At 43.8% G+C, this 26,551-nt stretch overlaps 2 protein-coding genes across 5 annotated transcripts in view; one reads left to right on the top strand and one right to left on the bottom strand.

Moving 5' to 3' along the window:
- atp11a (ATPase phospholipid transporting 11A) overlaps positions 1–8,925 on the bottom strand; it is a 96,088-nt gene extending 87,163 nt beyond the window's left edge. For all 4 annotated transcript variants that reach the window (XM_076302982.1, XM_076302980.1, XM_076302981.1 and 1 more), the window contains exon 1: positions 8,483–8,925. In XM_076302982.1, the coding sequence (XP_076159097.1) occupies positions 8,483–8,521 (39 nt within the window). In that variant the 5' untranslated portion in view covers positions 8,522–8,925. The remainder of the gene's footprint in view (positions 1–8,482) is intronic.
- Positions 8,926–10,373: 1,448 nt separating this feature from the next.
- tubgcp3 (tubulin gamma complex component 3) overlaps positions 10,374–26,551 on the top strand; it is a 28,317-nt gene continuing 12,139 nt past the window's right edge. Inside the window, exons 1-12 of the mRNA XM_076302979.1 lie at positions 10,374–10,559; positions 11,442–11,549; positions 11,705–11,772; positions 12,548–12,625; positions 13,432–13,643; positions 15,598–15,767; positions 17,926–18,038; positions 21,682–21,807; positions 22,263–22,331; positions 22,825–22,957; positions 23,819–23,985; positions 26,285–26,395. Of these exons, the coding sequence (XP_076159094.1) occupies positions 10,484–10,559; positions 11,442–11,549; positions 11,705–11,772; positions 12,548–12,625; positions 13,432–13,643; positions 15,598–15,767; positions 17,926–18,038; positions 21,682–21,807; positions 22,263–22,331; positions 22,825–22,957; positions 23,819–23,985; positions 26,285–26,395 (1,431 nt within the window). The 5' untranslated portion in view covers positions 10,374–10,483. The remainder of the gene's footprint in view (positions 10,560–11,441; positions 11,550–11,704; positions 11,773–12,547; positions 12,626–13,431; positions 13,644–15,597; positions 15,768–17,925; positions 18,039–21,681; positions 21,808–22,262; positions 22,332–22,824; positions 22,958–23,818; positions 23,986–26,284; positions 26,396–26,551) is intronic.

The following is a 26,551-nucleotide window of genomic DNA, read 5'->3' as shown; positions in this document are numbered from 1 at the left end:
TTGAGCCAGATGGCACACTTACTTCTGCACCTTTTGCATATGACACCAAAGACTGCCCTAACGTGTTCGTTCCTCTACAGTTTTGATGACAATAAATAGAAGGCTAACGTTAATGATCTGCTTACTTGCATCTCTCAACCTGGTGTTGCTAACCTACCTAGGCTATGAAAGTAAGTTAATTAAGGCCTACTTGGTTTACTGATTTTTGAGTAGGCTATGCAACCCATTGGCAAACGTTTACCTGGATATGTCCTTTTAGCTTATGTCATGTTTGCTAGCTTGTGGGCTTAGTTTGAGTAGTGCTACCAAAATCATAGAAATTAATAAAATTGCAAGACATTTACCTCTTCTATGATCCAATAATAATTTCATTCGAGTTGTTTTTTTTAACATTTATTTTAACTAATGACATAGAAGACATTCCCAATTGCATCCACATATCGTAATGCACTATGCAAAAAGTGATTTACACTCGTAGCCGAACACAGTGAGATGCAAGCCTTCCAATCCACTCAGAAATGTACTTAGGCTACTCTCACGTCCTTAAAGGGGCAGGCAGTCAATTAGACGTACACCACCAATGTAATGACATTAAACAGAAGTGTAGTCAAATAGTTTAAATCAAAATGAAATTACTAGATACTTACTTGGCTATTAGTAATTATGCAGGCCACAGACTATGAATTATTAAAAAGATATGAACTTAATATGAATTACAAAATATATGAATGTATTGAAACATATGACATGATGCCATCTCTTTAGGTGACTGTCTTTTTTGGACAGTTCTACTATAATGCTTTGTGAATGACCTCAGTCAAAGCATTTTCACAAATAAAGTAGGCCTACTTTGATTTTCTGTAATCCTTACTGTTTACCTTTGATTATCCTTTTTAATAAGCATCAAGATTATCAGTGTGATTTTGGTCTTACTAACCTTAATTGCCCTAAATTTAAACTATTTTTGCAATTTTCACTTCCTCCCGCAATTTCTCCACAAGAAACAGCTAAAATCACCGCAACTTCCATCCAGGCATTTTAGGTCGCAACAGTCTCAAAAAACCTCGCGAAACCCTGGTGGGATTGATTTTCTACCTATCCCTTACTGCCACTGAAAAAAAAAAAAAAAAAAAAAAAAAATTCCCTACCGACCCGTGGCCTCAACTGACAACCAACAGGAACCAAACCCTTTTTTTTTTTATGCCCAGCTGTAGGAACAGCAAAGCCACATCTTTAGAAGAGTGCTGAAGGTATAACAGCTGTAGGAACAGCAAAGCCACATCTTTAGCAGAGTGCTGAAGGTATAACAGCTGTAGGAACAGCAAAGCCACATCTTCAGCAGAGTGCTAGAGGTAGGACAGCTGTAGGAACAGCAGACTCAGATGTTGCTCACCTTCCTCAGCAACATCGCGCCTTATCTCCACAGCTCCACCATCTCTGAAGGGCTCTCCTCACCACCATGAAATGCAGCTCCACACACCTTCAACACGCAGCCATGTCCATGGCAATACTCGGCTAATTTATGATCACGGCTTAGTTCCACTCCTGCCTCTCCAGTCCCGCCTCTCCTTCTCCTCCACGACTCTGTCCACATGAGCCAAGTCGGGTAAAAAAGGTTGGCCGCTCTCTTAGCTGATCTGTCTGACTGTCTGACCCCCCCCCCCCCCCCCCTGTTCTAAACCCGACCCTTTTGTTCTCACATGATTCTCAACTGATCCTGTGCTAGAAGAAGAAGAAAAAAAAAACCCAGAGGCACTCCCAGACCAGACTAGACAAATGGGAAACCTAAAACCCTGGATGAGAGTGAACCACACAGAAAAGGTACACAAGGGTGTGTGAGGAAAAACACCTTGATTTTGTCTGGTGATTTAAGTATCATCACTTTTGGGGGAGAGATGGTATTATACTGCATACCCTCAGTTGAAAAAGGAGACAGAATGAAAATGAAGCGGGTAAAAGAGAGGGTGGGGGGTAAAAGAGAGGGTGGGGGGTAAAAGCAAATAGGGAGGAAATGAGGGAGACAGAGACGAACAGATGGTTGAGGTGGAGGCAATAGAGGCTTGATTCTCTGGCACAAACACATCTCACAATTCCCATCAGTGTGTCTGTTTGTGTCTATGTGTGTGTGTCTGTGTGTGTGTGTCTTTGCCTGTTTAAGGTGACAGGAGCAGCCAAAGCTGGCAGGACTTTGATCAGATAGATTCAAACCTTTTCGGAGCTTGTCATTATCTGCCCCAGTTGCCCGGGCGGATAGCAGTGCAAAGGTACACGAGTCCTGATGATCGGGGTCAGGGGCACGCTGGGCCAAGCTGGCATGCAGGCCCGCCCCGTCCCCCCCTCCATGGGACCCACTGGCACATGAGACACCACCCTGCCTGTGTGCCCTTCAATGACCTCAGACAGGAGGGAACTAAAGTAGCCCGAAAGGTCCCTGCAGTGTCAGTGTGTGTGTGAGTATGTGTGTGTCTGTGTGACTGTGTGTGTGTGTGTGATTGTGTGTGTGAGTGAGAGAGAGAGTATGTGTGTGTGTGTGTGTGTGTGCGCGCATGTGAGAGAGAGAGAGAGAGTGTGTGTGTGTGTGTGTGTGTGTGTGTGTGTGTGTGTATGTGTGTGTGTGTATAATGTGTGAGTATATAGTGTGTGTGTGTGTGTGAGAGAGAGAGTGTGTGTGTGTGTGTGTGTGTGTGTGTGTGTGTGTGTGTGTGTGTGTGTGTGCGCGCGCGCATGTGTGTGTGAGTATATAGTGTGTGTGCGTGTGTGAGTATATAGTGTGTGTGTGTGTGTGTGTGTGTGTGTGTGTGTGTGTGTGTGCGCGCGTGTGTGTGTGTGTGACTGAGAGTAGCAGTCAGGGGACTCCTACTCTTCCTCTCAGTCACAAGTGATTTACTGTATCCATTACCAGGAGAGAAAAAAATGTGCATGCTACTAGGAAGTGAGTGTGTGTGAGTGTGTGTGTGTGTGTGTGTGTGTGTGTGTGTGTTCGCTCCTAGGAAGTGCCTTGTTTGTAGACACTTAAAACAGAACTGAAAGGCACTCACTGCCTTTTAGTAGACTCGCATTCGTTTTCATTACAGTGTAATGTCAGGGTTTCCGAGACCAACCGAGGCTCGGCCACTAACATGTGTATAACCCGTGGATCAGAAAGCACAGAACAGGTTACTATAGAGAGAAGTTGTGTGAGAGACTTTAAAAGGAGAAAAAGAGAGAGGGAGGGAGAGAGAGACAGAGAAAGAGAGGGAGGGAGAAGGTGGGAGAGAGAGAAGAGAGAGAGAGAAAGAGAGAGGGAGAGAGGGGGATAGAGAGAGAGGAAGGGGGAGAGATAGAGGGGAAGGGAGAGGGAGAGAGAGAGGGAGAGGGGGAGAAAGAGAGAAAGAGAGGGGGAGAGAGAGACAGAGGGAGAGAGGGAGAGGGGGAGAGAGAGAGAGAGAAGAGAGGGAGAGAAAGAGAGAGGGAGAGAGAGAGGGAGGGGGAGAGAGAGAAAGAGAGGGGGAGAGAGAGAGAGAGAGGAGAGAGGGAGAGAGAGAAAGAGAGGGGGAGAGAGAGAGAGAGGGAGGGAGAGAGGGAGAGAGAGGGGGAGAGAGAGAGGGAGAGGGGGAGAGAGAGAAAGAGAGGGGGAGAGAGAGAGAGGGAGGGAGAGAGAGAGGGAGAGGGGGAGAGAGAGAAAGAGAGGGAGAGAGAGAGAGAGAGGGAGGGAGAGAGAGAGGGAGAGAGAGAGACGCTTATTACAACAAATTAGTGAGCATGAGAGGTGCCCATCATGGTCCGCTTCACTCTCTCTCCATTAGGCAGACAAACCCTCTTTGAGCTGGAGCATTACATCATCGTGTGTGTGTGTGTGTGTGTGTGTGTTAGCACGAGATGGACCATCTCCATGAGATACCATGGCACGATCCCCCCACCCCACCCCACCCCCCAACCTAACCGTCCCACTGTCCCAACCACACGACATACCAATGGCAGAAATGACACTCAGCTGCCATTGGTGCACTACTCCACAAAGAACCATGAAGTAGTTTGGGTCTCACTCACGAGGCAGCATCAGCACAGACCCCAGCTCTCTGCTATTGTATTGTTGCTATTATTGCTGTTTTATTACTTGTAAAGCACTTTGGGTCAACTGTAGCGCTACATGTGGTATTAAGAATATGGTGACTTGACTTGACCTGACTCTGTGATGGTGCGGGGCATTGTGTGCTGTTCTGCTACGACCCCGTTTACGCCTAGAGCCTTTGAAGTCCACTTGAAGAGGGCCTCTCAGCCACGACCACGTCAGGGCACAAAGAGGCGATGAGTGCTTCAGAAGCCCTGCGCCAATAGGCCTCGTTTAAAACCTAGTTAACTGGAATGGGTCTTCAGTGGACCTCGGCCAACGGGGTACTGTACAGTCAGATATCATTTTCTGACGGCCATAATAAGAGATCTGCCCTCCTCAGCACTCCAGGACGACTTCCTCTCTGACGAGGCCATAACCCAAAGAAGAACATTACAGCACCAATGTCCACAGACACACACACACACTCTCACACACACACACACACACACACACTTCATATCACATGCATCATAGTTTTGGGGATATATGAGGCAATTGATCAAGCTTATTCGTTTAGTCTATTTTATGTCCAGAAAAAAAACCCCCTGCTGGTTGGAGGGAGACGCCATTAGTCTGTGTTTCCTCTTGGATATGTCAGTAGTAAATATTGATCGCCGCGAGGAAAGAGGCAATTTTGTTATACTACAATAGTTAGAACTACAGGAGTTTAAAGAGGTAAACGCAGGTTAAGCGCAGATAAGGCGCAGATGAGGCGCGAGTCCATGCGTCATTAAAAACATCTGTTTTTACAGCAGCGTTCTGGATGAAGACACGGACATGTAGGCAGGGTCTTTTCATGAGCCTCAAATGTAACCACTCTAAATAGCTGCATCGTATTTCAAAGCATTGGCCTTTTCAACACTGCAGGATGTTAATCCTTTTAGAATTGCTAATATGCTTGTTGAAAAAAAGCACAAATGTGCCATTGCAGTAACCTTTTTCAAGGAGCAGTCTGCATGCTATGGTGGTCGAAGTAAAAGCAGTTTCACCTGTGATTAATTATTAAGTGTCCGATGCAAAGGCTTTCATTTTGTTAAGTAGACTACCACAGGGGAAAAAAAAACTACACTATGGTTAATCATTAAATAACAAAAACAATAGATATTTCAGCCACCAAGATGAACTCTTAATCTTGACAAAACAATAGGAGATGTGTGCTGTTTTGCAGGAGGCCATCAAGAGAACAACACAAAATGAGATTAGCATTGTAGATAGAGGAGCGAGATTACCAGTGATCGCCGGGGAGACAGGAGAGATGTAGGGATGCTGCCAGTGATCGCTAGGGAGACGGGAGAGACTGTACCCTTCGCAAAAAAAATTTGTGTGTGTTTGTGATTTCCCAAGACACTTCACACTCTAAAAAGGCCCTCCCAAATCAGTCGAGCTATCTTGTTAGACTCAGAGATCTGAAGTAAAGATCCCGATGCTTGATTAACTGAATGACTTCAGATACTACCCAAACAAGTGCAATGATAGAGTTGTTGTCGGAGAGGGAAAGGAGAGGTGGACAGGAGAGACAGAGGAAAAGGAGAAAATAAAAGAAAGAAAGAAAGAAAGAAAGAAAGACCGAAGAGAACACTGTGTTAGCAGTGTGGAAATGGTGTGCTCGTTTCCTTCTCTCCTGTCTCTCTGAATCACCACTTAGAGCTTGCTCTTGTGAAGGCGAGCTGACAGGTCTGAAGAAGACCATGTATTGTGCTCAAACTGTGCTTCTGAAATGACAATTTCACTTTTTCTGCATCAAAAGGAAAGCTCGGTTATATAAGAGCCCACAGCGTTACCCAATCATAACCGATGCATTCAGAGGAACACTGGAATAATGGCAATGATGCTTTTCAGGAAATAGACTTCCTTTAATATACCTTTAATGTAGACTTCCTTTAATATGCCTTTAATGTAGACTTCCTTCAATATGCCTTTAATATAAATTGACTGCCTTTGATACTATAAATAAATCTGACTTGACTTGACTTGACTAAAACAAAAGTTGAATGTAATAATTTGTATATGTCCTTTTAGTAGAATACATCCAGTTTACCTTATCCTCTCAAATAATGAGATTGCATTTCAAAGCTTGAGATGAGCAAGAGAGTTGGCATGGTCCATAAGCTTATTTATCTCATGGCAACAGAATTTAGTCTATGAACGAACCATACAAACAACAGCATTATGCCGCGCTTCATTTCAAAAGAACTCATGCTACAAATAAAATAATATATTGGAATACAACATTCTGAATATGCTGATGATGTTAAGAGAGAGAGAGAGAGAGAAATGTATCTATATTTCTACCGCAGTGTCACAATGTCGAGGTAGATTCAGGGACACTTGAATCATCAGTGTATGTGTGTTTTAGCACTGGTAGGGAGCCTACTGTCACTTCACAGACCACGGCAACCCTATGTCCCACCACCACCAGCACCCAACCATGTATACAGTACACACATAGGCATGCATTCTATTCTCTCTTTCTCTCTCTCTCTCTCTCTCTCTGTCAGAGAACACCAAGTACACAGGGTGGTGTCTACATTCCACTGATCAAGATGAACTGGGTTTGAAACTGGCCCCTCCCCACAACCACCATGCCCACCAACGGCCACTGGTTACTTGGGTCATATCTGCACGCAAATGCCAGCCAGGTCAATTTCAGATTAACTTCTCATGTGCAAAGCTGCTTCTCGACATACATGTCAATAAACCTCAACACAACGCAACACTTTACCTTGGCCCTGGACACCAATTAAGTGTCATAATGTCTAAGTGTACATCTGTCCGTAATATTGAACTGCAACAATTCTGTTTACTTATGTTTATAAGATGCAATTCCACCAATGTATCCTAAGTGTCAATAATGGTTTGTATATCAACCATCAATCATATGGTTTTGATGGGCTGAAATGAAGTTTTCCCAAGTTAAATAAGTATTTGTAAATTTGTAAATGGCTTTCACTGAAACAGTAATGCTTTCAGTTTGATATATGATAACTAAAGTAAAATAAATGTAAACAACGGAGGTTTTTATATGTTACTGTAAATTAGGAGCCTTGACTGTAATATGTTATGAAATGCTGTATTGTCACCGAGGAGGGAGAGCTTGGGACAAGCACATACTGTGTTTCCACACTCTGAAACATTCTGTCGTCACGCTGCACATTCTGTCTGCGTCGCCGCCAGAGATTTGTTTTTTCTGTCAATGCGTCCGCTTGCAGGTGTTCTCATGACACAAGCAGTGGCCTTCAATGGTAACTGTGGGGGTTGCCGCCAACATTGTGCATATTTACCTTTATGTGAGAGAGTGACTTTAGTGTGTGTGTGTGTCTGTGTGTCTGTGTGTGTTGGCTGCATATGCCTTAAAGGTTAATTGAAATATTCACACAATTGTACAATTACTTACCAAACCTTACCAATCTCACAAAATAATAGTTATTTGTATTGCAATTACCACAGCAAGTTGTAGACTTTGACAACTAGATCGGTGTGAAACCTTTCAGCTGTCCCCTTGCAAGCTGCAAACAGAAATTATGCAGCAACAAGCCCTTTGAGTATTTCCCACTGACAATATAGGGCAGGCAACCCTTATATTGACCATACAGATGGACCAATATACCAAAGCAACTGGATTATGTAATAACTATTTACTATGATCGGTTTCATTTGAATCAGAGCTTTTGCCATGCTTGAATTCATGTTAGATGATTTTTAAGGCTATAAAGTTATTTGTTCAACGGGCACAAATTTCCATACAATGAAACAAGATCTGAGATAACATCAGCTCAGAAAACTATGCTCATCTGTCTGAGCTTGTTGGGCTTGCAGTAACAAGTAGTGAGGAGAACCTTTAGTTGGAAGTATTTGACTATGTAATTATTTATAGGGATTTTAGTTGTCTTATCATGTTATTACCAAGATCTTACTATAATATTTGGTTATTACTGTTAGGCGAGTTACAGTAGTTCTTCCACAGTGGCATAACCCTGTAGGCTACAGACTTCAATATTAACCCGCATTTGCGGCTGTTTGTGAACCGTGGCTCAAGTGAAACCGGTGCAACACGCTGTGTGTGAGTTGGGCTTCTAAGCTAGTTACATGCCAGTTATTGTTAAATGGCCCTGGGGTGACTCGCGCTTTCCGTTTTCACTTTTCAAACCGCAAGCCGTTGTAATCAGCGGCTTCAGCCTGCATAGTGTTTCTGCAATACGAACTGTCATTTTGTGATTTGGTAAGGAATTGTAAGCACCCTTCATCATATTCAGTTTAAAAAGACCTTCCGCTGTAATATCACGGAGAGCGTTGTTGCTCTTTTTCTAATGACCAACAAGTTTGCATTAGGCTACACGGGTACTCATTCAACAACGCAAAATGCTAACGTTCCAACAGGCTATTACTTACGTATCTGCTGATGAGGTTCCGAAGCGTGCTAAAATCCATTCTTGCGACAGGTGCCAGGTGGTCTTGCTCTGTCTTCTCCTATGGGCTGATCTGAACGTTTGGGCTAGCTAATTTTAATTTTCACTCTCCGTTCCATGACTGTCGAGCGGTCTCCCTTTTGATTCAAAAGTGACAGTCCAGATGGCTATTGTATTTTTCCTATTTGTCTGTAATCAACAGCTATAAGGTAACTTAGCCTAACGACTCGAAGACCGAGCGGATTTACAATTTGGACTTCGGTAACACACGGGCATCTTCAGACTATTTGAGCGGACAACGCATTGTTCCTTGTTCGAAAGATATATAGAAACGTCAATGCACAATCACTTCTTCTTGTCAACTGCCCCCTCTTGCTATTTTTGCGTCCTCCTTCTCCCCTCACCTTCCCCGTGCCTTCAAGCCGTCGCGACTCCCAGCAGTGGCCACTGAGGAGCTTTTCTCTCGTTCGACGTCACTGTTGCCTCAAGCGCCTGCGCACTTGTATGTCACACCCACTGGAAATTTTAATTATTGAGGCATGCACGCCCCATACCGCTTGGATATTATAACCAATCAATTAATCTTGCCGAATCTTGCAGATTACTTATAGACAGTTAATAATATCCTTTACTCTATTATTTATTCAGATTTTACAAACTATAGTATGGTTATAGAGCACACATTTGGCATGGACTGAGGCTACGTGCATACTTAGTTTAGGCCTATGTGTCTGGTTCTTAGCAGACGCTTTTGTCCAAAGAGACAACAATTACAATAAACATTGTTATCAAACATATTTAGGCTACTTCATGTGCTTCATGTGCAAATATTGACTTCCATGATTAGGGTTGGGTATCATTCAAATCGTAGCCTATGGATTCTGATTCCAGTTTATCAAGTCCTCATTTTGATTCCATTATGTAAAAACAATGTGGAGATAAAATGTAAATATATCTTTACTTCTTATTCAAGGTAGGCTAAGCCTAAGGTTCAGAAGATGAATATTTTTGTACTGATCCACAGGCATATGCAATAAAACACAAAGGCCTAATAGGCTGCCTGCTGATCAAATGCAGACGTTGTTTTGGTCTCTATAAGTCTCAAAATAGGTGACAAACTCTTCACTTGTCTTTGTTTGCAATGTTAAGGGGCTATGTTTAGGAATTAATTGCCAAATGAAAAAACAAAACAAAACAAATAGCCTATATTTCTGTTCTACTCATCGGTTGCAGTTCTTTCTTATCAATTTTACTCAATTCTAATATTTTGGGTCATAATTCACAAATTATTGGAGTAGATTTCGTGGCAGATGTCGCAGATATTGTTAATAGCCTATAGTGACTGCATGTTTACATCATAATACTTTGACGGGTAATCAATTAGAAAATTAGGCATAGTAAATAAGATTTACTACTTTTCCCAGGGAATTGGGCCCACTCTAGAAACCGTGGAGACGATGGATTGATTAATTGGATGAATTGATGGATGGATGGATGGATGGATGGATAAATGGTGGTTTGGTGGTTCATAAAGTGTTTTTTTGAATATGGCTTAGTACAAAAAGTGCAATGAAATTAAGTTAGCCTATAGGCCTACAATACCTCCCATACATTCCGAATTAATATCAGTGAGCTGAAAGTAGCAATAAATAACATAGTAAGAATATTAACATCAATAGAAATAAAAATAGACAGCGGCACGGTAACTCTATAAAGAAATGTAAAATAAAATAGATTTATTTACATGCATAAGCGATCCTGTTACTGGTGGGAACAACTTTCAGTAGGAACTGTGATCGTCCTAGGCATTTTCTCACAGGGCAGTATTATCAGAGCGTTCCTCTGTGCTTTGGTCTGCGGTCGGAGCTTTCGGCTTTCGGCGGGTTCAGTTAAAATGGCGCTGTTGCCAGGAGTGCCAAACCAATGGAGGAATAACGAAAGTGGATAGAAGCAGGCATATTTGTCTCTGTTAAAAAGATACATCATGGCAGCACTTGATCAAAAATCTCCAAACGTTCTCTTGCAAAGTCTTTGCTGCAGAATCACCGGGAAAAGTGAAGGTAACCGAAACAGCCAGTTAGCAAACCAACAATTGTCAATTAGCCTGCTAGCCAGTTAGCCAACTTTGAAAATGCATAACGTTACAACGTTTATGTTAGCTTGCGAGCTAATCCTAGTTTGACTCCTTCTGCTTAGCCGATTGGCTAGCAACATTTTATGCATGTTTTCAGTCAATGTTTTGCAAGTGTGGATGGATTGGCATGAATGAAGCCATAGTATACCAGCGAGTAAATATGCTTGGTGAGGAAACTCTTTAGAATCCAAGTGGTGATGATGAGGGAATTGCTAGGATGGCTAACTGGCTGGCAGTCTGTCATCAGCTAACGTCAAACATGAAGCATCCATGAGAGGGAAAGGCCCTATTCACTTCAACACTTTGGACTGTTTACAAGAAGTCTTGAACTTACACATAACGAAAAGTCATTCGTTTGTGTTAGCTAGCTGAATAGCAACATGCGATGTCTTCTTTTATCATGGCTAACGTTGCGTGATAATGTTACATGGTCGTTTGTCATCAGGTGTCTTGTGACAGTGGTAGCACGTTACAGTCTATGGTAAAGGGAGGCTTCTTAAACAGCTGCAGAAGGAACGGCAGCTGCTGAGTTTTTTTTATTATCGGACATCGTTGATTGATTGACCTGAAAGCTAGATGAATAAGATGCTCATTGATGGATCAGCTAGTTTTACTAACGCAGGAAATAATTGTGTCCATTGGTCATTTAGTGCCCTCCTGAAATGTGTTGTGTAATGCTTATGAAGTAATGAATAACTTTTAGTAATCTGTCTTTTGTATCTCAAGATATACACCAGTCTTATGCCTTCCTCATGTTTTGTTTTTCTGTTACCTTTCCAGTTTGACGTAGTTGTATGTTTGCTTTCAGCTGAGGTCGCTCACCAGTTCCAGTATGCTGTCAGGGTGATTGGAAGTAACTATGCCCCCACCATTGAACGGGACGAGTTTCTGGTTTCAGAGAAGATCAAAAAGGAGTGTAAGTGGTGTTTTACTTTTCCCACCATAAAATAATCAACTTAGTCTGTCCTGAAGAAGAAACGAGTGTTCTTTGGGACACAGGCCTTGTGCCAGATGATGTATGTACTAGTCCATGATAATGTTTTCTTTTGGCCCTTTGTCATTCTCCTGCAGTGATGAAACAGCGGAGAGAGGCAGATGCCGTTCGTTTTTCTGAGCTCCATCGCAAGCTACAGACCCAGGTGAGCCATAACAGAAGTTTACTGAGAAGACTCTCCTGACTAGGGCTGTGTAACGATACAGTCAACAGACGTTTTGGTTCGATATACAGTTCCGGGCTCACGGTTCGATACATTCACGATACAGTCTATCTTGACTGAAATAAAACTAGGATCTCAAACTTATTTATTTCTTCCTTGTGCAACATGCACAAATAAAATATAAATCTCTCAAAAGTGTGCTTTACCCTTCCTTGTGCAACATGCAAAAATAAAATATCAATCTCTCAAAAGTGTGCTTTACCAAATTTCATCTTAACAATGTCATCACATTCTCTCTTCAGCTGTTGTTGCCCATTTCCAAAGCTCAGTTTTCACAAGAATGTGTGTGTTTTAGGCCCAGAAGGAGTAGATACTTTGTAATAGACATTTGTCATTTTTTGTGACTTTCGATTTGTATTTTTTTTTTTTTTATTGCGTTGCGACAGTGTATTGTTTCCCCCCCTGCTCCTGACATGAGGCTCTTAAGCATATTGTTAAGCAGCATTTGAAGGCTGTCTTTTAGGTCGGGCTGATGAATTTATAGACCCTTTCAACAATAAAAACAAAAACAATGCTTGAACGTTCTATTTGGTTCCCAATCTACTTCCTCTGCATTAACATATGGAATGTTAAAACGGAAGCCTTGTGGGGCCAACTATGATGCTGATAATGGAACTCTCTTGAAAGGGTCTATAAATATAAATTGGAGCAGCAACGCTGTATAGGCCCACCATAACATGTCTTTGTTCATGTCTAGGGTGTGCTGAAACAGAAATGGTCAATCCTGTACCTACTGCTGAGTCTCTGTGAAGACCCACGCAAACCATCCAGCCGGGTAAGAAAAAAAAAAGTTTTGACTTCGACATCGTAGTCATAAAACCTCTCAGTGTTTTAAAATTCATCATTGAGATCTCAATTTAAAAGAAGTGTAATCTAAACCATTAGGTACACGCAATGACCCTAGTTTAATTAATGGTTAGTTAATGGTTTAGTTGCTGCTAATGTGTGTCCTTAGGCCTGTCGCGATATTCAATAAATCAATTAATCGCATGATAATTAAAATTAGCTCGATCATTTTTCTGGCCGCGATAAATGCCATTTGCATGCTTGTTTGTTTTCCTCGTCTCTCTCTCCCTCTCTCTCTCTCGGGTCCTTAGAGTAACGATGAGTGAACCTCATGTCAGTCACTTGTCAGTCGCATGGTGTGTGGGGAGGCGGGACTACTGGCGTAGCCTACCACAGAGTGCAGCTAAAGAGCCGCGTGAGAAGTATACCGGTAGGCACTAGGCAGAGAGAAAGCTAGTTGCGAGTTCGAGTAGGCTACGCCTAATAAAGACAAAAAAGATGGAATTGGTATCTAAGCCAAACGCGACAGCTGCAGTGTGGGAGCATTTCGGATTTAAACCGAATGCCCGTGGTGAACCACTGGACGTGTGCGAGTCGGTGTGTCGCATTTGTTGGAAAACAGTCGCAATTAAAAGCGGCAACACAACAAACATGCATATGCATCTAAAATACAATCATCCGCTGCAGTTTTCCCAGTTGGGGAAAAAAAAACACAACAAGTGGGCCATTTCTGAGACAATTTATCGTCCAGCAAAATTTGTTATCGTGACAGGCCTATGTGTCCTTCTGCTGCAGGTTGGTAGCTACAGTGCCCTGTTTGCCCAGCCTTTGCCCCGGGATGCCCACTCCACCCCGTTCTACTGTGCCCGGCCCCAGTCCCTGTCCCTCAGCTACCCTGAGCGATGCGTAGCCCAGAATAACACCAGCATGGGCACCAGTGGCATCAGCAGTCTGGGAGTGTACTCTCTCAATGGGCCCACTCCAACACCACAGTCACTTCTGGTTGGGTGAGTCTGCCCTTCCACACCAGAAGGAAATCACTTGTTTAGTCTACACGTCACTGTGTGCAGAATGCTTTTGTTTATGTTTTTGTTTATGCTTATTTTTATGCTTTTGTTTATGTTTGTGTTATTTGGCAGATGCTTTTGTCCAAAGCAACCTAATGTAACACCTTGAGTTGGGGTAAAGGTGTTTTAGGTGTTTTGTACATTATCATTTTCTGATGTCGTTGAAGTGTTACTGGAAGAAAGCTTTGTTGATGAGTCAAATTTTTGATCTCCCCAAGAAGTACAAACAAGATCAAGTCTGTAGTCCTTGTACAGACACAATGGTTGGTCAACTCTCACATTGTTTTAAATTGGCCACTAAGGAAAATGGAGTTGGCAGTTGTCTTCTGCAAGATGGTGGTAATCATTACACAATTGTACATATTCACATATATATCTAGATGGAAGAAGGTGACAACATGATCACAAATTCAGCATTTAATATGAAGATGATCTCTTTACAGCATTAATAACTAACTGAAAGTTTTGTTTAGTCTGTAGATCTTTTGGTTTATCCGGTTGTGTTGTGAGAATCACTCCTGATTGAGTGGTGGCAGTTTTATTCTGATCACTTTGACAATGTTTTGTCTTTTTCTGTGGTTGTTGCACTTGGACCTTTAATGGCATATTCTCCATGAATTATAAATGTTCTTCAAGGACTATCGCCTGACAGCCCAGAGTTATATTTTTAGCATCAGCGCACACGCTTTGTGCTGTTGCTTGATTGGTTGACGAATCGTTAACATTGTAATTTAGCAGATTGAGAGCGTTGTTACGATGTCCACCTCCCAAAGTCATTCTTTATCATTTCACAGTTGCCATTATGCAGCAATTAGTCTGCTCCCCCTGGACCCGCTAATGGATTCAGAGAGGCAAACCCACCAGGGCCAGTTCACAGAACTGACAGCCAATTGCTTCCCACTTGAAAAATAAACCTTTTTAGCATTTTATTAGGATTTTTTTCCTTTAGGCTTGAAATGGGTGGAGAGATTTCACTCTTAGTGTTATTATGGGTTTTCAACACTCAATGCTGCATGGATAAGGTTAGCTTAGGTTGGTTGATACTCATCTGAAGCAGTTGATGCGGAGAGGGTGTCCTTGTCTCTCTCTCTCTCTCTCTCTCTGAGATGGTGTCGTCATCTCTGTGTGCTTTGTGGCCAGCCTGCAGCCCTACTCGTCCTCCTCCCTGGCAGTCTTTATTTAGCCTCTGGACGGTCTGAGAGAGGAAATTGATCCGTGTGGCTCGTGAGTGGTCTCCCTCCGCATCCGTATCGACCTGGGCCTAATCCTGGCCCACTGATGCGTTTTAGGAGAACTCTCAGAGACAGAGAGAGGGAGAGAGTGTTTCCCTGCTGTCTGTGTGAACTTGTGTGCAAAGCACTGTCAGCTTCCAGTAACCTCTTATTTTTAGAGGAAAAGGCAAAAGAAGGTGGAGAAAAAAAATACTGTTTCATCACTAAATTGTACAGGAGGCTTGCTGAATGTAACAGGTCCACTCTAAGGGGAGTTGTGCTCATGCAGCACCTGCGTGTTACTAGTGTCATTTTAGGAAAGGGCAGGACCCTCCCCAAAGGTCTAATCAACCACAAAGGTCGTTGTCATTATAGTGTCCATCTTAAAGGAACACCATGGAAGAATTGATATCTACTATGCCCCTTGGCACAATATTTTAACAACATTTGGCACAACATTTAGCCCTAAAACGGTATGCAGTTAGTCAGTAACTGGCTAACAAGGTCATGATCCTACCCGATCAACAATGTTGCAATTAGTGCAATATCAAGCGTTCCGGTCGCGCTTTGCCGTCAAGTCAGGGCCTTCATTCTCCATAGCATCAGAATGAGTTTTAAGCCGTTATTTTAAGGTAAAAACAGCTACATTGTATTGCTTTAATGTCGTTTTCTCTCCCTCGTAGGCACCCTCCCCAGGTAGCCGGTGATATAAGGGGCTCGCGGTTGGCCTGGGCCCTCCCAATCTCGGCGTCGCCCCCGGGCGCGGCCGCACCTACCTCACGTGGCCTCGCTGCTCCCCTGGCCCCGCCCAGCAGGGTCACACCACGCCACAGGAGAGACGGGGACGGCAGCGGTGAGTGGCCAGTGGTGCTCAGTGGAATTTTTCAGGTTTTATATATATATGGGGGGGGGGGGGGGGGGGGGAATTTTATTCCTTTAATCTGACAGGACCGTGAACGGAGTGACAGGAACCAAGTGGGAGAAAGAGACGGGGTGGGGTCAGGAAATGACCCGGGGCAGATTCAAACCACTTGGTCCTCGTGGGCAGTGTCGGCCAGTGTGGTATAGGCAGACAGGGTTAAAGCGGGTCTTTGGTATAGGCGCTGTACCCGGTCATTTTTCTAATTTATACAAAGTAAAATAAAGCAAGGAAATGTACACACAGGTTTTGAACACATCACAACCCAGGGCTGCACAATTTGAGGAAAATATCTAGTTGCTATTTTTCTGACAAATATTGCCATTGCTATTTGATTTTGCAATATTATTTTTGAAAGTCAAGCATCAGTTCAAATTTTGTGGTTAAATGACCAGCTGATGTAGGGTGTAATTCTTCTGATTTATACACAGTAAAATAAAGCGGAAATGTACGCCCGGGTTTGGGACCGCTTTTGTGTAGCCTACATTCGGCATGTTCTGCCCTAGTAAACAGCCCTGAGTCAATGCACTTTGGAAGGGAAGCTGTATACAGCTGTTTATTTTCCAACCTGCTAAGGGTAGTAGTACTAGCTGCAATTGGGAAGTGCTTGTTAATGTTGATGGCTAGACTAGATTATCAGTTGTAATTGTGTGGTGATTGTAGGCAATAATTACATTCTTAGCAATAATGTTAGTGGCACTAGTGTGTGTGTGTGTATATATGTGTGTATAGTATATATACTCTTTTTGATGAGGGGAAATTTGGTCTCTGCATTTATCCCAATCCGTGAATTAGTGAAACACACTCAGCACACAGTAAACAAACACAGTGAGGTGAAGCACACACTAATTCCGGCGCAGTGAGCTGCCTGCTACAACAGCAGTGTAGGGGTTCAGCCGTTCCTACTGGTCGGGGTTTGAACTGGCAAGCCTCCGGTTACAAGTCCGAAGCGCTAACCAGTAGGCCACAGCTGCCCCCAATGTGAGATGGCTCAGATAATAAAGCCCCAACCCTCCTCCTCCTCTAGTGTAGTCAGCCCTGTAGAGAGGTGGGTGTCTGGCTCAGCAGTTGGGTTATTATGGACAGTTTTAATCCGATTAAAATTGGAATAAAAGTGACACATGTAAACACCTTGATGGAAATAAAACTGTCGATCCGATTAGAATTTGAATCGGAATGAAAGGGGTGGTGTATTCCGTTCTTATTCTGATTGAACACCCATGTATGCGGTCAGTCGGATTGCCTGTTGTAACTTGTCAAGCAAAGACAAAGCTTCTGGAGCACTTGTAAGCACCTGATTGGAATGGAACGTACCCCATGTAAACAGATGACACCAAGTTCATTTGGAAAAGTTTAATCGTAATGATAAAAAAAACCTGTCCATGTAAACCCACCTCCTGAAGCAGTGACCTCACATCTCCATCGGCCAGCACTGCAGAGGCACTTTCCTTTGATAAATCTGACCCTCTCTGGATTGATCGTCCAATTTAAGCAGGTGCCCTCCTAAAAGCCTGGTTATCGTTATTGATACCATGCAAAGCTAACAAAATCCGTCCACTCTTGTCCTGTTTATGGACATGATGCTTCTCCATTAGAGAGAGCGTACTGCGTGCTTGCTCATGGCTAATGCCTGCTATAAATATTATGGTTTTCCAGTAGCTGTTAGAACAAGGCTTCTTTTTCACTAGAAAACTCTACCCTGTGTTTGTTTTGGGTTTGAATGTGCTAGCTGGGGCATATTTCTCTCTTCTGGATCTGATTAGTTTTTTTTTCTCGCTGTCATGGGCTCACAATTGGCAGGCGTTTTTACATCCAGTAAGCAGTTTGCGGGCACAGTGACACCTGCACTTGAATATTTAATTGTAAGTGCTGGCAATTTGAGACAAATTATCCCAGCTGGGCAGCAAATGTCCCCACACCTCTTAACTCAGCAGAAGCTCATTTCTGCATCTCCAGCAGGCCGATGCTCTGATACCGTGGACCGAGAGTAATGGCACGCTAACGTACTTTGACTGTTCTGTACTGTTTGACCTTGACTCAGTGGACTCTTTTTTTTTTTTTTTTTCCTTCTTCTTCTCCTTTCTCTACTCAGCTGAAATTGGTGAAGTCGCACTCGTCCGGGACATTTTGTACGTCTTCCAGGGAATCGATGGCAAGTTTATCAAGATGAGCGCTCCTGAGAACTGCTATAAAATCGACACAAAGGTGTGGCTGTTGTCCTATGCTTTGTTCTTGTGTACCATACAAATATACTGTATATTTGACACGTAACTTCCTTGTGCAACGTAAGAACCAAACCTGACAAAGACAGATGTATTAATTCGTTAAGCTCAACATAAGACCACTTCATAGATGTAAGTGGTTTATTGTGCAAAAGTATTTTGGTCTTTGAAGATGAAAATCCAACTCACTGTGCAAATGTGTGCAAATGTTAAAGCCACCAAACAAACTAATAACTAAATAAATAAATAAATAGAATTCACTGCATATGTCTCAATAGTAAACCAGACTCCAATGCACCTGCAGCTCTCTGGCCTAACAGCGGCTAGCAGTAGCACTCAGCCTCTAGAGTTGAAACTTTAATGTCTTCATAGCTCTGCTTCCCACCTCCTGCCCATGACTACTTGTCTCACCTATAAATACTCTTCGCTTGTCAGACAAAGTTCTCAGATTATTATTTATCTCTTTATTTATGCCTTATTTTTTATTTTTTTCTTTGCCTGACATCAAGGTTGATGATGTGCTAAAAAAGAGCAACTGATCGATATCCCACATTGGCCAGCGTCCACGTAGAGAGCTTCCCTTCCCGCCACCGTGTCCGTGGTTACCCTCCTATGCTCTCAGCCTGCAGGTCTCCCTCCTCCCAGGCCTAATGCAGTCCCTTTTCCCTGAACGCATCGACCTGAATCATTCATCATTCATCATGAATCATTGGCTCTTTCATCAGCTCACACCTCACAGTCTAAACATCAGTACTCCACCATGAAAAAGGGTGTTTATCGTACATGAAATGAGCTTGTTTACTGTAGCCTACTGCGTTCAAACCGCACCGCATGCCATGAAGGGTTTTGACGATGGTAGGTCAGCGAGGCCAGAATAAGAAAGAAAAGGGCAGCAAGCAGATATCCATTTGTGTCTTGTCTTGGTCACCTGGCAACACAGAGGCGCACTTAAGCTGGCAGTAGTGCCTCTGGCATTCAAGGACATGCTTGGCCAGTTCAACACCACAAGAGCTGCCTGCACCCAGCCCCTATTGGGGTCAGCCTAGTCATGCTTCTAATTTTAAAATCACGCCGCTACACCCTTAGTTCTTCACCTCGAAAGCGGCCAGCTGATGCTATGCTAGTGTGTGGGTGTTTGTGGGATGGTGTGAATAGTGATTAGCATTGGTTGCCATGGCGCTGGCGCTACACAGGCTCTGTTGATCTATCTAGGGTACATTACGCACCAGGTTGTTTGGATTCTGGCTGGAGATGGAGAGAGGAGGGGGAACCAAAATGGCTGTTGTTATTTGTCCTTTTCTTGCCGTGGCTTCAGAGCAGGGGCAATTGACTGGCGCTAATTCCGCTTCTCGGTGCGGGCAGTGTCAGTGGGGGGTCGTCTGGGGAGCGGCGGCCGCTCTGGCCTGCCGGCGGGGAATGCGAGCGCGGTGGCGTGGTCAGTTTCGCTCGCACAGCAACGCCGCTCTTCCCCCTCGGGCATCTGAGGAGCGCTTTCCACTCAGTGCCTCTGCAACTGGCCCCATGGACAGTTCAGTGTAGCGTTCAGAGCACTTAGCGTGGAGGAAAGAGATCCTGGGTCCTGTAAAGTGTCCAACACTTAGGCCGTGGACAGTAGTGGATAGTGGGAATAGTGTTTGTAAACTGCAAAAAATCCTAGAATTTAAAATCTAAGTGAGATAAATAAGCTTAAATCAAGGGAATATATATATATATATATATATATACTTATTTTTCTAATACATTTTTGCACTTTTATTTGCACCGTTTTGACCTTGTTATAAGTGAAAATCTTGTTCTGTTGGCAAATCTTGCAAGTGAAAGTTTCTTGTTTTGTGAAAAATACTATTTAAAATAAGCATAATTATCTGACAAGATTTGCCAATAGAACAAGATGATGTTCACTTAGTACAAGGCAACAAAATAAAATAAATCAAGTGTAAAAATGTCTTGTAATGGAAAATTGGAAATATTAGAAAAATAAGTACATATTCACTTGTTTTAAGCTTATTTATCTCACTTTGATTTTGAATTCTAGGATTTTTTGCAGTGTACAGTATGTAGGTAGCAATGTTGCACCTGTTAGCTTTCCAGCTATAATAATGTGTTCCTGAGCAAGGGGTTAATGAATAAACAAATTAGAAAATTAATGAATGATTTGAATGGGCTAACTTGTCGGACCGATCCAAAGGCAGAGAGATACATCTACGGTAGCCGTGGATGCTCCCTCAATACTGGCTACTGTCTTCCCCACGACAACCTGATGAGCGGCTGCTGATTGTGGGCTTTGCAGATGGCACTGCATTCTTGGCTGATCCTTGCCAGGCTGGCATGGGGTGGATCGAGATTAGCTGGCGCTCATAGATCGACTTTTACATGCACACACGTGTGCATGTGTGTGTGTCCATATGTGAAAAGCTATTTGTGTATTCTTTGCTAACTAAATTCAGCTTCACCACATGTCTGATGATCAATGCCAAACTCGTGTTCTCCTAAGGTTGCTTCATATCTACAATAACACCAGTCTGTCCCACAGTCAGTTATAACTAATGACTTTAAGCAGATAAATATGACTGCGTTTCTAAAAGTTAAACACTGAAATCCACTAGTGGACCAGACTGTAGCCAGTAACCATTTAGAAAATTTTGCAGTCATTGTCTATCAGTAATTTCGCAAATGTTGATGAGGTCGTTGCTTGAAAACGTGTCTCCATTCGCAAAGACTGTGTGTGTATTATAATTATGTAATTATATTAGAAGCGGGCTACTTAAGCTTTTCGACAGAAGATGCTCCTCGAGTCGCTTCCACGATCCGTCTCAGTCCAAACCTAAGACACAGCCTGTTATACTAAAACATACAAATGTAAATCATGCCAACGTGGCAGGTGCCAACCAGTGTACAAAACTGGCTCTGACCAGATGGAAATACTAGCCCGAACAGAACAACACGCTATCTCCCTCGGTCCATGTAATCACTGATGTTCCTAAACCCAGGGCTGTATGACCTTCCTGATGGTAAATAGACACAGGCCTAAGCTTCCCTTAGTGTCCACATCTGGTCAGGCCTTTGGTATTAGACAAAGTTATGGACCTCTCCCCGTTGTACACTACACACAGAAGTAACATTTGAATACATCAGAATACAGTGAGAATACCCCAGAATTCTACACATCTTAGTCCTGTTTTGAAAGGCCTCTCTCAGTGCTTTCTTTCAGTCCCTCCTATGAGGAGCATTAAGGGAACTGATTAAGATGAATTGTTGTTTATGAAATATTTTATTTAATTATGCAGAAATCTTCTCCTGCTTCTTCATGGTCAATCATGTGCAAGCTAATGACCTAATCATGCTATCACCTAAAATATGACTTCCTCTGTGCACACAGTGAAACAATAGCCTGGTATTTAAGGATGTCAAAAAAAATTTCTTAACAGGGTCATTCACAAGAGGAATAAAACAATGGCAAAGACATATCATAGTGTCCATGATTAATTTAAAAACAAACAATTAGTGCTGTTGTTGCTGTGCGCCTGTTGATATGAGCGTCAGACAGAACTGCTGCGCTTGTTTGCAGGTGCCACTGTGCGCCTGTTGATATGAGCATCAGACAGAACTGCTGCGCTTGTTTGCAGGTGCCACTGTGCAAGTCCCTCCGCGACATTAGCAGTCGCCTGGCGGAGCTTGGCTGGCTCCACAACAAGGTGCGCAAGTACACCGACTCCCGTGCTCTGGACCGCGCCTTCGGCCTCGTGGGACAGGTGAGCACCCCGCAACACACACAAACCTACACAAACATAGACACGCACACATACATACACACACAAACACACACACACACACACACACACACATACCTACACCTACACCAACTCCTGCACTCTGGACCGCGCCTTGGCCTGGTGGGACAGGTGAGCGTGTGTGTGTGTGCGAGTGTGTGTGTCTCTGTGTTTGTATGAGTGTGTGTCTGTGTGTGTGTATCAGTGTGTGTGTCTGTGTGTGTGTGTTTGTTTGTCTGTGTGTATGAGAGACTGTGTCTTTGTCTTGGTGTATGTGCATCTGTGTCTGTGTGTCTCTGTGTCTGTGCGTGTGTGTAGGAGTTTGTGTGTACTGTAAGAGTGTGTGTGGGTATGTGTAAACTGTATGGTGTCTGTGTGTGTCTGTGTGTGTGTGTGTGTGTGTGTGTGTAATCTGTGTGTTTTGTCTCTCTCTCCAGAGCTTCTGTGCCTCCCTTCATCAGGAACTCAAGGAGTACTACAGGCTGCTCTCAGTGCTGCACTCACAGGTAGTCTCTCATTATTGCACCTTTTTCTCCTTTTGCGTCTTTATTTGCACTTTCTTTCTCTCGCTCATTTTGTTTTTCACTGACCTGTCATGTGGTGGTGCTGATCAGTTGGATTGCTTTGCTGATACCTGTGGTGGTGCTGATCAGTTGGATTGCTTTGCTGATACCTGTGGTGGTGCTGATCAGTTGGATTGCTTTGCTGATACCTGTGGTGGTGCTGATCAGTTGGATTGCTTTGCTGATACCTGTGGTGGTGCTGATCAGTTGGATTGCTTTGCTGATACCTGTGGTGGTGCTGATCAGTTGGATTGCTTTGCTGATACCTGTGGTGGTGCTGATCAGTTGGATTGCTTTGCTGATACCTGCGGTGGTGTTGATCAGTTGGATTGCTTTGCTGATACCTGTGGTGGTGTTGATCAGTTGGATTGCTTTGCTGATACCTGTGGTGGTGTTGCGTTGCTGATGCCCACCTCTGTGTGTCTGTGCCCTGTAGCTGCAGGTTGAGGATGACCAGGGCGTGAACCTGGGAGTGGACAGCACCCTCACGCTGCGGCGGCTCCTCGTCTGGACCTACGACCCGAAGGTCCGACTCAAAACCCTGGCCGCCCTGGTGGACTTTTGCCAAGGTATGTTCAGAGTCAATGAGTACTTTCACATGGACATTAATATTCCGATATTAACCCAATGAAGACAACATTCTGAATAAGATGCTGCCATGTAAACAGATTTTCTTCTGAGTAGCTTAACCGGATTAAGATGTCGCTAACCTGGCTAACGTCAGACCTCATCTCATTGAGATGGGGTCTGGGAACTACACGTTAATTTTGGTTTATGAATGCCCAGAGCCGTTTGTAGGGCGCTACGAATGTCTATCAAATGCGTCTGTATGTAGCTCATAACCGCTTCGGTGTGTGTCGTCATCGTCTTGCTGTCCCCCCTCCATTCTGTGATTGGTTCCTTCGTTGAGGTGAAAACGAAGACCGTGAATAAAATCACGCGCAAGGCAGCATGGGAAAACCCAGGCTAAGGAGTTGCAGTAATCAATAATCAAATTAAAACATGTGGAGTATTCCCATTTTAGTCACATTACTGACATTCGTTGTAGACATATATGCACCTAATTATATTGTAGTGTGCTAGTAGAATTTTCACAAGGCGCAATTAAAGAAGAAATGCCGGCCGCTAGTTACAAAGATTCCTCAGAACCATGATAAACAGTCTCTGATAGTCTGGTAAACAAACTAAACTAGGCTGCATACAGCATAGCTCTGTTAACTATAACTAATATCGTCTTATTCAGAATAAGGTCAATAGTCAGATTATTGCTGTCCATGTAAACATACTCAATGATGCTTCTGTGTATTGCTTCATTGGCTAAAATGGGGAAGTCCTAGATTTCTTCTTTTTTTTTGAGTACTTGTGGTTTTAAATCTGTGGTTGATATGGCTTGTGTGTGTATGTGTGTGTGTGTGTCTCTTTGTCTTCAGGCAGGAAAGGGGGTGAGCTGGCGTCGGCGGTGCATGCATACGGGAAGACGGGTGACCCCAACATGCGAGCTCTTGTCCAGCACATCCTGGGCCTGGTGTCCCATCCCATCCTCAACTTCCTGTACCGCTGGATCTACGACGGCGAGCTGGAGGACACTTACCATGAGGTGGGGACTACCTGTCTACACACACACAAACACGTTCTGCTCACACACACACACACACACACACACACACACACACTTACCATGAGGTGGGGACTACCTGTCTACGCACACACACACACAAACACACACACACACACACACACACACACACACACACACACACTCACACACTTACCATGAGGTGGGGACTACCTGTCTACGCACACGCACACACAAACACGTTCTGCTCACACACACACACACTTACCATGAGGTGGGGACTACCTGTCTACGCACACGCACACACAAACACGTTCTGCTCACACACACACACACACACACACACACACACACACACTTACCACGAGGTGGGGACTACCTGTCTACGCACACACACAGACAAACTCGTTCTACTCGCACACACACACACACACACACACACACACACACACACACACACACACACACACACAAGCGTTGACTTACTCACAAACACACTTTGGACCTGACTGAAAAATCATGTGCTGACACACACATGCACAACTCCAGATGTAACAATAGCCAGCTTGTGTGTAGCTGTGCAGTATGCATGTTTGGTAATAGTAATAGATGCCAGTACCCATAGGGTTTAGCTTTTGCGACGTGCTAGTAATAGATGCCAGTACCCCATAGGGTTTAGCTTTTGCGACGTGCTAGTAGATAGATGCTAGCACCCATAGGGTTCGTGCTAGTGATGGATGCCAGTACCCATAGGGTTTAGCTCCCTTGCTAGCGTGCTCCCCTCCCAATCCTAGGTGCTGCAAGTTGTGGGTTTGAGTCCTGGCAAGTGCAGGGCTAAACATAACGCAGGTTACACAGACATGGCAGCAAACCATATGTATGTATGTATGTATGTATGTATGTGTATATATTCTCGGAGACTTTATTGCCCTCTCAGCCGTATAATTACGCCTCAGCAGAATGTGCATAACTAAGAAATGAAACCATGTAATAGAAACAGCAAGGATAGCAGTGAGAGAGAGGGTAATGGATAATAAAGTCCGGGCAGGAGATAAAGCATTTTAAAAAGCGCAGGTTTATGCGACTGCAGGCTCCAGCAATCGGCTCCTTTTCTCTCGTCCCTTTATTGCGTTTGCCCTCTGCTGTTAATCGCTGCTGCTCCACTCTGCAGTGCCCAAAATAGGGCACAGTGAATCGTCTGTGCCACCCAGCTGACCCCCACACAGAGGGCACGGGGCAGAGTTGTGGGTGCTGTCAGGCTGAAGCGCAGGGCTGGTAATCGGACGGGCACAGTGTGAGGTGGCGGGGCGGGGAAGCTGGGGGCATACGCACTTCTCCTCTGTAGGTTGTTCTTGCAGTGGCCGTTAACAAGCTCATCATGACTTTGAGTGGCTGTGCAGCATTGGCACAGTCACGAGGAGTGGATTGCAGTGCTTTTAGGTGGCAGGGTGTGTGTGTGTGTGTGTGGCCGGGAGGGGGGGGGGGGGGTGGCCTTTTAAGTCCTCATGTGACCGGCTGTTACTGTGTCCTGTGGCGTTTAATGGTTTTGTTGTTCTGATGGCTATTGAAGATGTTCCTGGACTTATACTCCCATGGCTCTCAAGGACGTGCATCCATGACACACACACACACACACACACACACACACACACACACACACACACACACACACATTGCATTTCCTTCCACACACACATTAGATTTGCATTTGCTCCTTTGATTGCACCAAATGTCTGGCCAGCAGATGAACGGTCTCCAAGTCACTTTATTATTGTTTGATTTTGCTTTGTGTAGTTATAGCAGGTTAACTGCCATAACAAGAGAGTTCAGTGTTTCCCACACATTGACTTATTTGTGGCGGCCCACCACAATATCAACATTGACCACCACACAATGATTTTCCAGGTTTTCTAAATTGTGCTTAAATCTGGTTAGCATCATAACCACGCTGTGCTAATTTGTTAAAAACTGTTGTACTCAAGATAATTCTGGAATCCAACCACCACAAATGGAATTCAATTCTGTGGGAAACACTGGAGTTCTTCCTCTATTATTTATTTATGAAATACATTTTATATTTGATGATGTCTTCTGTCATTGTTAATGGCTATGTATTATGAGTGAGTTGTGTGTGTTTGGGTGTGTCCAGTTCTTTGTCATTGTTAATGCCCATGTATAAGTGAGTTGTGTGTTTGTGTGTGTCCAGTTCTTTGTCATTGTTAATGCCCATGTATGAGTAAGTTGTGTGTGTGTGTGTGTCCAGTTCTTTGTCATTGTTAATGTCCATGTATGAGTGAGTTGTGTGTTTGTGTGTGTCCAGTTCTTTGTAGCCTCAGACCCGACAGTAAAGACGGACCGGCTGTGGCACGACAAATACTCGCTGAGGAAGTCGATGATCCCCTCCTTCATCACCATGGACCAGGCCAGAAAGGTACCACGCTGTTTACACCACCTACAGTAAAAACAGTAATGTTTTTCTAATGTTCCTGCCATGTCAAACCAGTGAAATGGAATCTGAATCTGAACAGAATATTTTAAATGTTTCCTAAAAACCCTTAATATATATTGTTTTCTTCATTTTCATGTC

The sequence above is a fragment of the Alosa pseudoharengus genome, unplaced genomic scaffold, assembly GCF_046254945.1.
Source record: "Alosa pseudoharengus isolate Yale_2024_CS ecotype anadromous, Long Island Sound unplaced genomic scaffold, YU_APseudo_1.1 YU_APseudo_1.1_scf_24, whole genome shotgun sequence".
In the NCBI taxonomy this organism is placed as follows: domain Eukaryota; kingdom Metazoa; phylum Chordata; class Actinopteri; order Clupeiformes; family Clupeidae; genus Alosa; species Alosa pseudoharengus.
The sequence above is the reverse complement of the archived record's forward strand: the minus strand, read 5'-3'. Positions and strand labels throughout refer to the sequence as shown.